The 12,812-nt window shown below is 42.9% G+C and overlaps 1 protein-coding gene across 2 annotated transcripts in view; it reads left to right on the plus strand.

The window, feature by feature from the left end:
- Positions 1-2,143: 2,143 nt before the first annotated feature.
- The window catches only part of ATP6V0A2 (ATPase H+ transporting V0 subunit a2), a 33,311-nt gene continuing 22,642 nt past the window's right edge, over positions 2,144-12,812 (plus strand). For both annotated transcript variants that reach the window (XR_002138872.2, XM_019748799.2), the window contains exons 1-6: positions 2,144-2,487; positions 6,750-6,828; positions 8,652-8,749; positions 10,188-10,325; positions 11,005-11,093; positions 12,289-12,415. Coding sequence is in view for 1 of the 2 variants with exons in the window: in XM_019748799.2 (XP_019604358.1) it covers positions 2,371-2,487; positions 6,750-6,828; positions 8,652-8,749; positions 10,188-10,325; positions 11,005-11,093; positions 12,289-12,415 (648 nt within the window). In the remaining variant the exon portion in view is untranslated. The remainder of the gene's footprint in view (positions 2,488-6,749; positions 6,829-8,651; positions 8,750-10,187; positions 10,326-11,004; positions 11,094-12,288; positions 12,416-12,812) is intronic.

Raw genomic sequence — 12,812 nt, forward strand, 5'->3', positions numbered from 1 at the left:
ATTAAATATTAAATTTTAATTATAAAATTGTGCATTTAAGTCACATATGTAGCTATCCCAATATGCAAAGCATTGCAGAACAGGCGTGCTTGATGCTGGACCAGACTGAGCAAAATGCCAGGGAGGGTCAGTTGTGTGAATAAGTGTTATTAGAAGCTTTAGTTTATCCTAGGTTACTAAATTCAGAGGAGTTTTGGTCCAGATTTGTTATTTATGCCTTCGAGTGTCCATCTTTTTTTCAATTTTTTACATATTTCTGTTGAATTGATGGATTCATTTCCCCTATTCCAAAGAAAGGATTAAAAATTCATAAAACCTGAAAAAATGTATATAGTACAAGAGTACAAAATAAATCGATGAGGAAAGATATGGGGGCTGGGAGGGAAAATCTTATGGAGAAGAAAGTAAAACAAAACCAGGAGTGAATGCAAACATGTGAAAATGTATGCCAAACACCTTGTATTCAGCAAAGGTAGACCTCTAATTTAGTCTTCAGTTTCCCAAAAGACAATTATGATTACCTACAGGAATCAGAGGGTCCATAGATTTAAAAATAAGCTGGTTTTCAATGGACAGTTTTTCCTAGTTGAGTCTTGAGAGAAATTTGTCCTGTGCCTCCTTACAAGGGGACAGACAGCGTGATGCAGCCCGGGGACGTCCTCACGGACAGCCCTACAGTGGCCACATAGTAAACCTCTGCGTTTTCTTTGTGGGCCAGATAAATTTAGTCATTGTTTAAAAAAAAAAAAAAATTTTAGTCATTGTTTCAGACGGACTTTGTTACTTAATTTTGAAAAGTGATTGATTCTAAGATCCACAACTGTCTTTTGTCAAAGGAAAGGAAATGCCCATTGATTAATTAATTGCAGTGGTTGAGAACATCTATGTCAGTTAGTGTAATTAGCTCTGGAAAATAAGTGAAACATTTCTAAATGACAGGTATCCTGATTTTGTGGGCTGTGTTAGGATGACTTTGTACTTAAGAAGGGAAAAACTCATTTTGGCAGTAGAATGGGATTTGGGGGGGCGTACTATATAGTTTTAACTTTTGTAAGGTTATACATTCAAATGTATATTCGAGAAATGTTTAGTGAGTGGCTACTAGTTACTGAGCCCTGGAGATAGCAAGACAAGGTCCCTTGTCCAGTGGAGCCTACATTCTAGTGGGAGAAAACTGGCAATAAACACAGACAATATAATTTCAAACAGAGATACACGGTATGAAGAAAATAAAATAGAGATGGGGTGGGGTGGGAGGGCTACTTTCGCTAGGGGTCAGGGACAGCCCCTCAGAGGAGGGGACATTTGAGCCGAGACCTGAAGGAACCCAGCTTTGAGAAGTTATGGGAGAAGGGTGTTCTAGGCAGAGGGAGTTAGCAAGTTCAAGTGCACCAACCTGCAAAGCAAAGGCAGGTGCAAAGGGAGCCCATGGCAGGCGGTTGGAGATGAGGGATGGGGGACGGCAGAGGCCGGATGCCGCGGGGTCTTGCTGACCATGGTGAGAAGTTTGGGTTTTATTCGGAATGCAGTGGGAGAAGCCAGAGGATTTAATACAGGCCACATCAGGTTTTCGTTCTGTGTCAGAGATCACTGCAGCTGCTGGGTGGAGAGGATTGCAGAAGCCAAGAGCCAAAGAGTTTACAGTGACAGGGTCCATCCTACTTTCTGGTCTGGGCAGGACCCGAAAGGAAAGCTAGCGGCCAGAGGCAGCAGCAAACACCACATGTCACCCGTGTGACTGTGTAGATATGAAATGTCCTGAACAGGCAGATCTATGGAGACAAAGTGGTTTCGTGGTTGCCGGGGATGGGAAAGGGACTGACTGCAGCTGAGCAGATTTGGGTTGATGGAAATGTTCTAAAATTGATCGTGATAAAGGCGGCACAACTCTGTTAACTTTACTAAAAATCGCAGAATTGTATTACGTTAGCCGGGTGAACCTTATGGCACGTAAACTCAAGTTCATTTTAAAAAGCTCTAAACAGCAGGGCGAGCGACTGTTCTCGCTCGGGTCCGGCAGAGCGCCGGCAGCCTGGCCTCCCGCTCGGGTCTGCGCGGTGTGTCCCCGCCGCCGCCGCCGTTGGCGCAACTCCAGGCGCCATTGGTCGGCCGCGGGCGCGGGCGCGCGGGGGGCGGAACCGGAACCGGCTGGAGCCGGGGGCGGGGCTTCGCGCGGCTGTGGAGGCTGCTGGAGAGGCGGCCGCGGTGGCCGGACGCGGGTGGTCGCTGCAGCCCGGAGCCCCATGGTGCGGGGCCGCGGCCAGGCCGCAGGAGGAGCCCGAGGTCCGGACCGCCCCGGCTGAGCGTGCGGCCCGCGCCGCCCGGAGTTGCCGCCGTCCGTCGGGCCCCGCGGGGCGCGGGCTGGCCGCCATGGGGTCTCTGTTCCGGAGCGAGACGATGTGCCTGGCGCAGCTCTTCCTGCAGTCGGGCACGGCCTACGAGTGCCTCAGCGCCCTGGGCGAGAAGGGCCTGGTCCAGTTCCGAGACGTGAGTGTCGCCCGGGAGACGCGGGCCGCCCTGCCCGCCTGTCTGTCGCTCGGGCCTTCTTTCTCCGGGCACCTGAGCAGGGGCGCAGCGCTGTCCCCGTGTCCCCGACGGGGAAGCTGAGGCCCGCTGACCGGCGGGAGCTGCCGCAGGGCGGGTCCGAGAGCAGGGTCGCCGGTGGGTTAGGGACGTTGTGTAGTCTTCATCCAGGTCGTGCCATCGGGTGTTTCTGAGCACCGACCGACCCTGTGCCAGGCACTGGGCTAAGCGGGAGGACCGATCTCATGAGGCCTCTTGGAGTCTTTCTGGAACTTGTGGGGGTGGTGGGCGACAAATAGTCAACAAATAAGTACGTGAACAAGAAAATGTTTGCTATAAAGAAAGTGAAACGGGGTGATGTGATGGTGGCTCAGCTGGCGGTGGTCAGCGGAGGCCTCGCCGAGAAGGTGATTCTTGGGCCGGGACCTGGATGGGAAGGAGCCGGCGCTGGGAAGATGGGGGGACGGGGTGCCGGCTGGAGGGACCACGAAGAGCCCAGAGCCTGAATTGGCAGTGCGCCTGGTGTAAGCTTGAGGGAAGGGATTTCCGTCAGTTTTGCTCACTGATGCATGATGAGGTCCCACTGCCTGGTAAGGAGTGGGAGCAGGGTCCCCAACAACAACAATAAACACTTGTTTATGTATCTGTTTACTTGTTCATTGTTTGTCTCCGCCAGAGACTGTTAACCCCTAATGGACTGTTCCTTCGAGTCCCCAAGACTTGACACAGCTCCCGGCGTTTGTGGGCATTAATAGGCATTTGTTGAATGAAGGAACAAGCTTTTATTGAGGGCTTGCTCTGTTCCAGACGCTGTTTCTGGTACTGGGGACTCAGTGGTGAGCAAGGCGGACAAGGTCCCTGTGTTCTTGTTGCTCACAGCCCAGGAGGAGACAGATAAACACACACTGATTATGAAGTGTGATAAGTGCTATGAAGGAAAAGAACAGGGTGTGGACAGGAGATTATTAAGCAGGACCTAATACTTACTGATCGAACTGAAAGTCACCTCAGGTGAACATTTTGTTCCTGGGCCACAGCTTCCATCCTCTGGTTGTTTCCCTTCGTCTTTCTGAGGGGTCCTTAATTTCAGAAGGGAGCACCCCTATCCAAGGTTTGATGTCAGTATTGGCCCCCCGAGGCAATTCAAAGTCAGGAGAAAACGCTGAGTGACAGGTGAGGCTGCAGGGAAGGCCCAACTCCCTTCCTGGTTCCTGGAGCCATTCAAGCTTCAGCACCTGGTACCCACTTACCTGGCAGATGTGAGTAGCACCCGAAAGATTCAGGAGACAGTCGCGAGAGAAACAGGCTCCCTTCTTTGTAACAGGTACATTTTTTCCATCCTGTTAGTACGGGGCCAAAAGACTTATCAAGCTTAAATCTCAGAGGTTTGAACAGACGCCCTGATCACGAAGATTCGAGTTTCACTGAGTGCCATTACGTTAGGCAGTGGAGTACACTTGGGATCCTTTTAAACTGAAAATCAGGGAAAGAAAAAGAAAGTGTGGTTCATCTTTTTCTAGAAGGAAAATTAAAGTGCTAAAGTGAGCTCTTTGTGTGGTGTTAGGTTTTCAGAGCTCAGATGTGTGCAGGGGGGTGTGTCTCTGTGTCTTCAGTTGACTGTCAGGCAGCGTGCGTGCTATTGCAGAAAGCTCTATTCTGGAGTTTGTCACTGACTGAGTTCACCGGATGCGATCACTGTGACCTCAGTCTTTTCTGGCTTGTATTGGCTGAATTTCCCCTCTTTTCTTTTAGTAATCTTTCTAAGGGAAAGCAGACAGGTCAAGGGTTTGTATAGTGACAGCCCGTGAGAAGAAAGGTTATTCAGCCAATCAGTAGGACTCAGTGAAGGGAAATGTCAGCTGGCTTTGTAAGTCTGCAATCTAAGAATGATTTTCACCCTTAGTCCTTTAGCTGCTGGAGTGGGAAGACGCCTGGTGTGGGTGTTAGTAACAACAGCAGCAGGTATCCTCTGCCAGTTTTCCTAGGTTAAATGTTAGTCTTAAAATGAATCTACGTTAAAATGTACGCATATCATTGGAATTAGGGTGATGTCCCCTCCCTAAAAAGAAAAATAAAACTTTGTAAAAGAAGCCACATCACAGAAAACAAAAGCAGTTAATGTACTTAAGATGGTGATGTCATGTTTGTGTCATTGCCACAAAAATTTGCCTCTTCATAAGGATTCTATTTGTAGAACTATAATGTCCAATTAGAGTTAATTAGTGTTTGATATTGAAGAGAAAAATTGAAACTGAGCAGTGTCATTTGTAGTCAGCTTTTGATGGCATGACTTCCTTTTCACTTTTTTTTAAAAAAATTTTATTGGGGAATATTGGGGAACAGTGTGTTTCTCCAGGGCCCATCAGCTCCAAGTCACTGTCCTTAAATTCAGTTGTGGAGGGCGCAGCTCAGCTCCAAGTCCAGTTGCCGTTTTCAATCTGTAGTTGCAGGGGCGCAGCCCCCATCCCATGGAATCAAACCAGCAATCCTGTTCAGAGCTTGCGCTCTAACCAACTGAGCCATCAGGCCGCCCCACTCACATTCTTAATTCTGTAGAAATAGATTGTGTCTGAATCATAAGGAACTTGAAAGTGGTTACGTTAGATTAGTGTGACTTCCAGAAATGAATGCGAATGTGACAAACAGAAGTGAAATTCGAATTTTTTGTTTTTCTCCTGGTTAATTCTTTCAAAAAAACATTGAAAAACTGAACAAGAACCAAACCTTTTGGGGTAGACACTCTCAGGTTGTTTGAGCAGTTTCATGCCAGGCTGTTGTCTAATTATTTTTTTTGAGAGTGCTTAGTACAAGCGCTAGATGGAGTACAGATAGAATTGTTACCCTAAGCCTTTCAACATGAATGATCACTGTAATTTTTTTAAATTATAAAAGTAATGTATGTCCATTGTGGAAAATTTGGAAAATATAAGAATAAGATAATAAATAACTTCCGTCATCTCAATAATCTAGAAATAAACACTAACTTTTTGATTAATATTGGTCAAACATTATTTTTCTAATGATATTTTTAAACGTACGTATGTATTTTTACATAATTGGAACCACATTGAAAATATCGTTAATCTTTTTTACACGCAAATCATAAATAAATTCCTGATTTTATTAAATATTCTTTTATAATTTTTAAAAATTGTTTTAAGCTTGTATTAGAAGAAGTAAAAGTAGAGGGAAGAATATATGGGAACAGTGAATGCTCATGTGCCCATAATATAAACTCTGGCCGCTCATTCCATTCCGTCCTACTCACCCCCCAACCCCAGACAGCTATTTTGAAGCAAATCCCAGATAATTTCATTTATAAATATTTTAGTAAGTAGCTCTAAAAGGTAAGGACATTTAAAAATCATAACCACAATACCGTTATCATACCTAAAATATGTAATAATAATTTCTTAATCTAATACCTTAGTCACTTACAACATTATTTTTAATAAGTGCATAATAAGTTATATGGCTGAACCATAATTTTATACAACTTTATTACTGTGTATCATAAAAATCACCCATTTCAAGTGTTGTGCATCCATCACCACAATCTAGTTTTAGAACATTATATTACCCCAGTAAGACCCTACACTCATTTACAGTCACTCCCCATTCCTACCCCCAGCCCCACGCAATCACTAATCTACTTTCTGCCTCTAGGTTTGCCTTTCCTGGACATTTCATAGAAATGGAATCATACAACATGTGCCCTTTTGTGTCTTCTTCAGTCATTTGCGTCATGTTTCTGAGAGTCCTCTGTGACGTTGTGTGTCGGTAGTCTGTTCTGATTGCTGAGTAATATTCCATGATATGGATCCAGACTCTAATTTCTGTAATCAGTTGTCTGTTGTGAATCATTTTTTCTCTATCCCTGAGGTTGATGTTCTAGATAAATTTTTGTCTGTATCCATAGTTTTTTCCTTAGGTTAAATTTTTTCATGGGATATTTCTGGGCTAGAGGATATTTTTCAGGCAGTTTTGATAATAGTTGCCAAATCGCTTTCTAGAAAAGTTGTGTCAGTTTATACTCCCATTCAATAGTATTACACGAGGATGTGCTTTTCCCCAAACCCTTGCCAATAATGTTTTATTTTTGAAGTCAAATTTATTACTAACATTTGTCACCCCACTAAACTTTAATTAAAAAAAAAAGAAAAGAAAAGTCAAATTTATTTTTAAATTTTAGAACATTCAAAGTAAATTTTTAATTCTTTTCTCAGCTCAACCAGAATGTAAGTTCTTTCCAAAGAAAATTTGTTGGTGAGGTGAAGAGGTGTGAAGAGCTGGAGCGAATATTGGGTAAGTTTGTTTTAATAACCAAAATAATTACTTTTATATAAGCAAACCTTACTCACTTTAGAAAAATTAGAAAATATAGATAAACAGAAAGGAAAAAAAGAAATTGCCCGGATTCTCACTATTCAGAGGTAATCACTGTTCTGTAGGCTTATATTTTTTTTCCATAATATTTACTATTCATCTATAAAAGTAAGGATTTACTTACATCATGCTCAAGTTACTCAGCTTTGCTTGTCATTTTCAGTACTCCTGTAACATTTTTTCATGTTAATAAACAGATTGATCCATCATCACGTTTAATGGCCACATAGCATTTCATTGTATCAATGTGCTATAATTTATTTAACCAATCCCTTGTAGTTTATTATAACTTAAAAACATCTATACATGTTAACATATGACCTAAAATTATATCAATGAACAAAGGAGGTAGGTAGGAAATGGCAGATCGATTGGTTGAGTAGATTGGTTGGTAATTTCCTTTTTCTCAGGGCTTCCTTTGCGAAGGTGTTAGGTCAGTATTCTCTGGCTGTTAACCATTAAAACTCGGTATCTTAAGGCTACTTCATTTGTTTGTAAAATCTTCAACATGTTAGCGCGAAATAGTCAATATCAATTCAAGCCTTGACATTCTGACTGAAATAGGGAGGAAAATGATCTCAGACAACTGATGGAAGTACAAAATTTGTTTTTAGAAAGATGAACAGAAAATCCTGGGGAATGAGTTGGAAGGGGGAGAATGTGACTTTTAGAATGATTTCTAATAGCTAATAATTACTGTGGATTTTATATTTTTTAATCGGATCCTGGTTAAATGTGAGACTTGTGTACGATAGACGTCATATTCCTGTCTTGGCAACACATGTGAGTCATTGCACAGGTGGTACATTTGGAATGAGGTTGTTAAAGGCAGGGCAAGAGTGATAACACATCAGACACGTCCAGGCCTTCCTGTAGCACAAACTGTTTCAAAACGAATATGGACTTTAAAAAAAAGGAACTCTCAAGTAAATGTAGTTATAAATAGGTTCAAATGATTTGCATCCATTTCCAGAAAACTTTTAAACCACCCAGTGCTTCCTTTGCTATCTCATTGTTAAGACATTCTCTCTTTTTCTTTCTTTTTGATAAGACAAATAGTAGTAACACTTCTCCAAAATAGCATCATGTTTAGCCTCAGGAAAAGGACACTGCATGGAATTGAAAATACAAACTAAAGAAATTCATTTTGACTGGTTTACTGTTAGTTTCATGAGTGTAGTTTTTAATGTAAGTAGGGAAGCCGTGTAGGTTGTTCTGTGTCAAACGTCACAGCTAACTGGGCACTTGGGAGAGCCTGGCTTTCCGTCCTTGTCTCAGGGCTCCTTTTGCCCACGGAGGTTGTGATTTTCTCGGTGGATACTTCCTTCCTTCCACAAGCGTCTGCAGGGCAGTCTCTTGTGCTATCTGGGGTAGGGGTTATTTTCGGTCTATCATTGGGGTATTCCTGCACTTCTGACTGCCCTTAACTTCCTCCTTCTCCAGGTGCAGACACAGCTGTGACTCCAGCGTTCTTTAAGTAGAGTTTTAGAAATGAAACCAATGTGGGGAATTTCAGAAAGTGTAGCCATGTTATTGCTCATTTTGCCACTTCGTCCTGCTCTCTCCAGGCAGTAAATTAGGGTGCAGTGGGCAACCTATAAGTCAGTTGGAACAAACAAGACTTCTGTGCATTTAGACATATTTTTAGGTGACCTAGGAAAGGTTGGGACATAAAATGTTCTGACTGAAATGTCTTATAAGTTTTGGACTCTAATTTGTTTGACTTTTATTTATTTCCACAGCATATTTGGTGCAGGAAATTAACAGAGCTGATATCCCCCTTCCTGAAGGAGAGAACAGTCTTCCTGCACCACCTCTTAAACAAGTTCTAGAAATGCAGGTAACTTGTTTCTGAAGAAGCTGTTTTCATCACTAATCTCAGATACTGCCGCTTTACTTAACTTTATGTTGGCTAGTGCTTTTCTGCCTTTCTTCTCAAAATGGTGGAATGAAAATTAAAGAGCCCTGTTATTACCCTCAGTAATAGATTATCTGTGGTGAATTTTACCACAGATAATTCAGTTTTCCTTTAACATGTAAGACGTGGCGTTGAGCAGAGGCTGGCGAGAATTAGCTCATGAGATGAGGTTCTTGGTCGCAGTGTTTCTGAGAGTTCACTCTGGGCCGATCCGGGCCTCAGCTGCCTCGCCTGTAGCAAGTAACTGAGGCTTCAGTCCTGTGCCTCACATTCTCGCCACGTTCACTGACCCTCCCCGCTCTAATTCTCAGAAGCTAGTGTGAAGGAGATAGATCGTTCCAGGTGGGCAGCAAACAGAATTCCTTCTCCCTGAGTTCAGTGTCTGGGGTGTTGGGGACACAGCATCCTCCCTGGGAGTACAGCAGCTCGTCTTGTTCATTAGCTCCCCCCGTGAATTATCCGTGGAGGTTTCAACTTGCTCATCTGATGTTCATCACACTGGGAAATAGACAAGAGCTCCTTATAGCTCATCTAGAGCAATTATGGTTGTATAACTAGGACCATTCCATCGCTGGCTGCCCTGTTTGTTTATCTGGGAGGAAGTCATTTAACATTTGGTATATGAGTGGACTCGAGGGAGAATTACACAATCAGATGAGTAGAAAGCAGTCATCTGGCTTGGCCTGTTTGATGGGTTGGTTAGGATCATTACAAATACAGTGATCACTGACTGTTTATAGTTTTCATAAGGCAGAGCATAGTGATGAATGTGGTCTGTCAAGGGATTGGTTCTCATTGAGTCAAGCATTTGTTTTACAATTTCTGCTTCTGTTGTTTTAATACTAAGTAGTGTTAAGGATGCTTTGTATGTAACTGGTTATTTAAGGAGATTTATTCTCAAGAATTTTTATGCCCAATTAATTGTGTAAGGGCAACTGGATACAAACTCTTAAGCTAGGGACGAGGCATACCTATATTTAGAACAGATTATCTAAACATTTTTTCTGTGTTGCAAATGAAAGGAAAGGTAGACTTGAAAGAGGAAGACTCTTTGATGTGTGATAATGGATAAGCAGATGACAGAAAACCGAAAGAAATGATGGGAGTTCAGGCCAGAGGTGAGGCACGGCCTCCCCAGTGCTTCTGTCATCTGTGGCGTGAGCTCATAGGAATTACCAGAATTAATACAAAACAGTAAATGATGGACTTTTAACATCTTTGTACGTTTTCATATCCCGATCAAACTCTCATAAATTGTGGCTTTTGAAGACCTCCATTGGTTTTGGTGTCCTATAAAAAGATGGTTAGAACTACACTTGGAACTAGCCCATCGTTTTAAGTAACTGCCGCTTTGTTTTAGGAGCAGTTGCAGAAGCTGGAGGTTGAGCTGAGAGAAGTCACTAAGAACAAGGAGAAACTGAGGAAAAACTTGCTTGAACTGATCGAGTACACTCACATGCTCAGAGTGACAAAAACCTTCGTTAAACGAAACGTGGAGGTACTGACGACTCCTGTGAGGAAATGCATTTCTTTTATCCAAGTCCTGTTCCCATAAGGCCTCCGGTTTTGTTATCAATTCCTGTAGATGTATTGCTTTTTCCAAAAGATACATTTTGATCTTAGCTTTATTTTTCAGTTGGATTATGTCATTATAAAAAGCTTTAAGCCTTTTCCTGTATTAGTTGGTTTTAGCAATAGCAATACCTCCTATTTGTAAAATGCTATAGTTTGCAGTTGAAAACAATTTTTTATGGTCATATGAAAAAATTGAACAGAGGAAGTCAACTTCCTCTAAAATTGCTTAAGACTGAAGGAGGTTGGAAAAAACCCCTCTAAATAATAAAAATAAAGGAAAGTCTGTATGCAGTAATCCTACACTCAGCTGAGTATCAGAGAGAGAAGTACATTCCTTCTGAACTCAGTTTCACTTCAGAAAATTTCTTTATCTTGGATTGAAGCAATGGCATAAATTATAACCATACTTTGATGTAAATGTCTTCAAGTAGCTTACAGATAAGGGACGGGGAAATGACCCTTTTTATTGATCAGAGCGGAGTCCCACGTGTACGTTATCTTGGGGCCTTGGCTCTCAGATCTGCGTAGTCAGTGGTGCTGCCCTGAACTTGTTTGGAAACATGACAGAGAAGTAAAGTGTCACGTTTTATATCTCTTTGTAGTTTGAACCCACTTACGAAGAATTCCCTTCTTTAGACGGTGACTCTCTGTTGGACTACAGCTGTATGCAGCGGCTGGGAGCAAAGCTGGGGTAGGTGACACCATGGGCTGTCGAGCTTCGTGCTGCCCTCTTGTCAGAGGAGGACAAGCTCTGCAGAGTGGACGGATAGGCTCCGTTTGAAAGCCTGTGATTGAATGAAAGAAACTGAGTATTTGTTTAAGAAAACACTGTGTACTTCTGTATTTGTTGAGTTGAATGATTCAGCTGTATTGACTTTTTAGCCAAATATGATGGGTATTTCTTCTTTTGGCATAATGAGTTGGAAAGAAGGAACAGTTATGCTGGTTTTATTCCTAAGCCTGGAATACTTGGTCATTGGAGCATCAAATCCTATATTGTGTGGTGGAGACGTAGGGGCTGCACTGAGTTGGTTCATGTATTAACTGTATGGTAAGGGTCTCTTTCTGCTGTTTCACTCTTTCTGTTTAGTTGATGAACTAATGGTAACTTGTTTCCTCATGTGACTTGTGATTTCTTTTTATTATGAACTTACGCTCCTCTGTTGATTATCTGTAGGAATTCAGTGTTTAGTTTGAGGATGTATTCCTCCAGAGAGTTTATTTTTACATTTGTCAAGCATGTACCTGGGAGGCCACTATCAACCTGGAATCATTTTGTATTAATTTCTCAGCTTGAGTTTTGTTTTGTTTTTCTGTTTGTCGTTTTCACTATGCAAGTAATGTGAGTTTAAGCCACAAGTCTGAGTTCTAACCTGTGGTTATAAATTCTCAAAGAAGATTTCCCCCTTTTCCCAGAACCCAAACTGAAATGAACAGGTTTATGAGTCCTTGTAGGCTCCTTTGCAAGGTGGGTTTTTTCGTGTCCACTATTCCTACAAGTGTAGCCCTTGAGTGTGGGTGGGGTCCCAACTTCGGAGGGGCCTGGGGGAGATTCAGTTTCATCTCCTCGTTTCTATAGACCCAGGGCCCGTCTCCCGTCTCCCATGCTGCCACTGACCCCCAGGCCTTAGGGTACTGACTGGGTCAGTGTGATGCATCAGGGTGGTTTCAGTTCCAAGAATGGCTCTAGTTCTAGACTCAGCTACACGTGGAAAAGGATGTTTTAGAAACGTTTTATCCAGTGTTTTAGGCGTTGGGCAGTTGGAGGGCGTTCTGTACGTCTTTGCCATTTGGCCAGAGATGAAAGTCTTCATCATCCTTTTAAGACAATTTGATAAGAACGCGTCGCTTTCAGTTGACTACAGCTCGTCTTCATTGTCTCCTAGGTTTGTATCTGGGCTAATTAACCAAGGAAAAGTGGAAGCATTTGAAAAAATGTTGTGGAGGGTCTGCAAAGGGTACACCATCCTGACCTATGCAGAGCTGGATGAGCCCCTCGAAGACCCTGAAACAGTGAGTAAATGTCACGATTACCTGCTGACAGTGACAGGCTGACAGCAAAGTGGGAGGCAGAGGCTCAGTGCACAGTGACCCATCGGAAAGTGAGTTGTCCCCCTGACGCCTTATCACCCTGGAATATGTTCAGATGTACTTCCTAAAACCAGGGACTTTCTTCCGCATTACCGCAGTGCGACCAGGAAACGAACAGAGACACGTCACTGCCCTCCGAGCCTCCGGTCCCAACCCGCTTGCACCGGTCATCCCAAGACCGGCTTTTACAGCGAAGGATCTAGTTTAGAATCACACTTTGGATTTAACTGACACATCTCTCTGATCTCCTTCATTCTGGGACAGTTTCTCAGTCTTTCTTTAACTTTCGTGACCTTGACATTTAAAATTATTACAGACC

This window comes from Rhinolophus sinicus, linkage group LG16 (assembly GCF_036562045.2).
Source record: "Rhinolophus sinicus isolate RSC01 linkage group LG16, ASM3656204v1, whole genome shotgun sequence".
In the NCBI taxonomy this organism is placed as follows: Eukaryota; Metazoa; Chordata; class Mammalia; order Chiroptera; family Rhinolophidae; genus Rhinolophus; species Rhinolophus sinicus.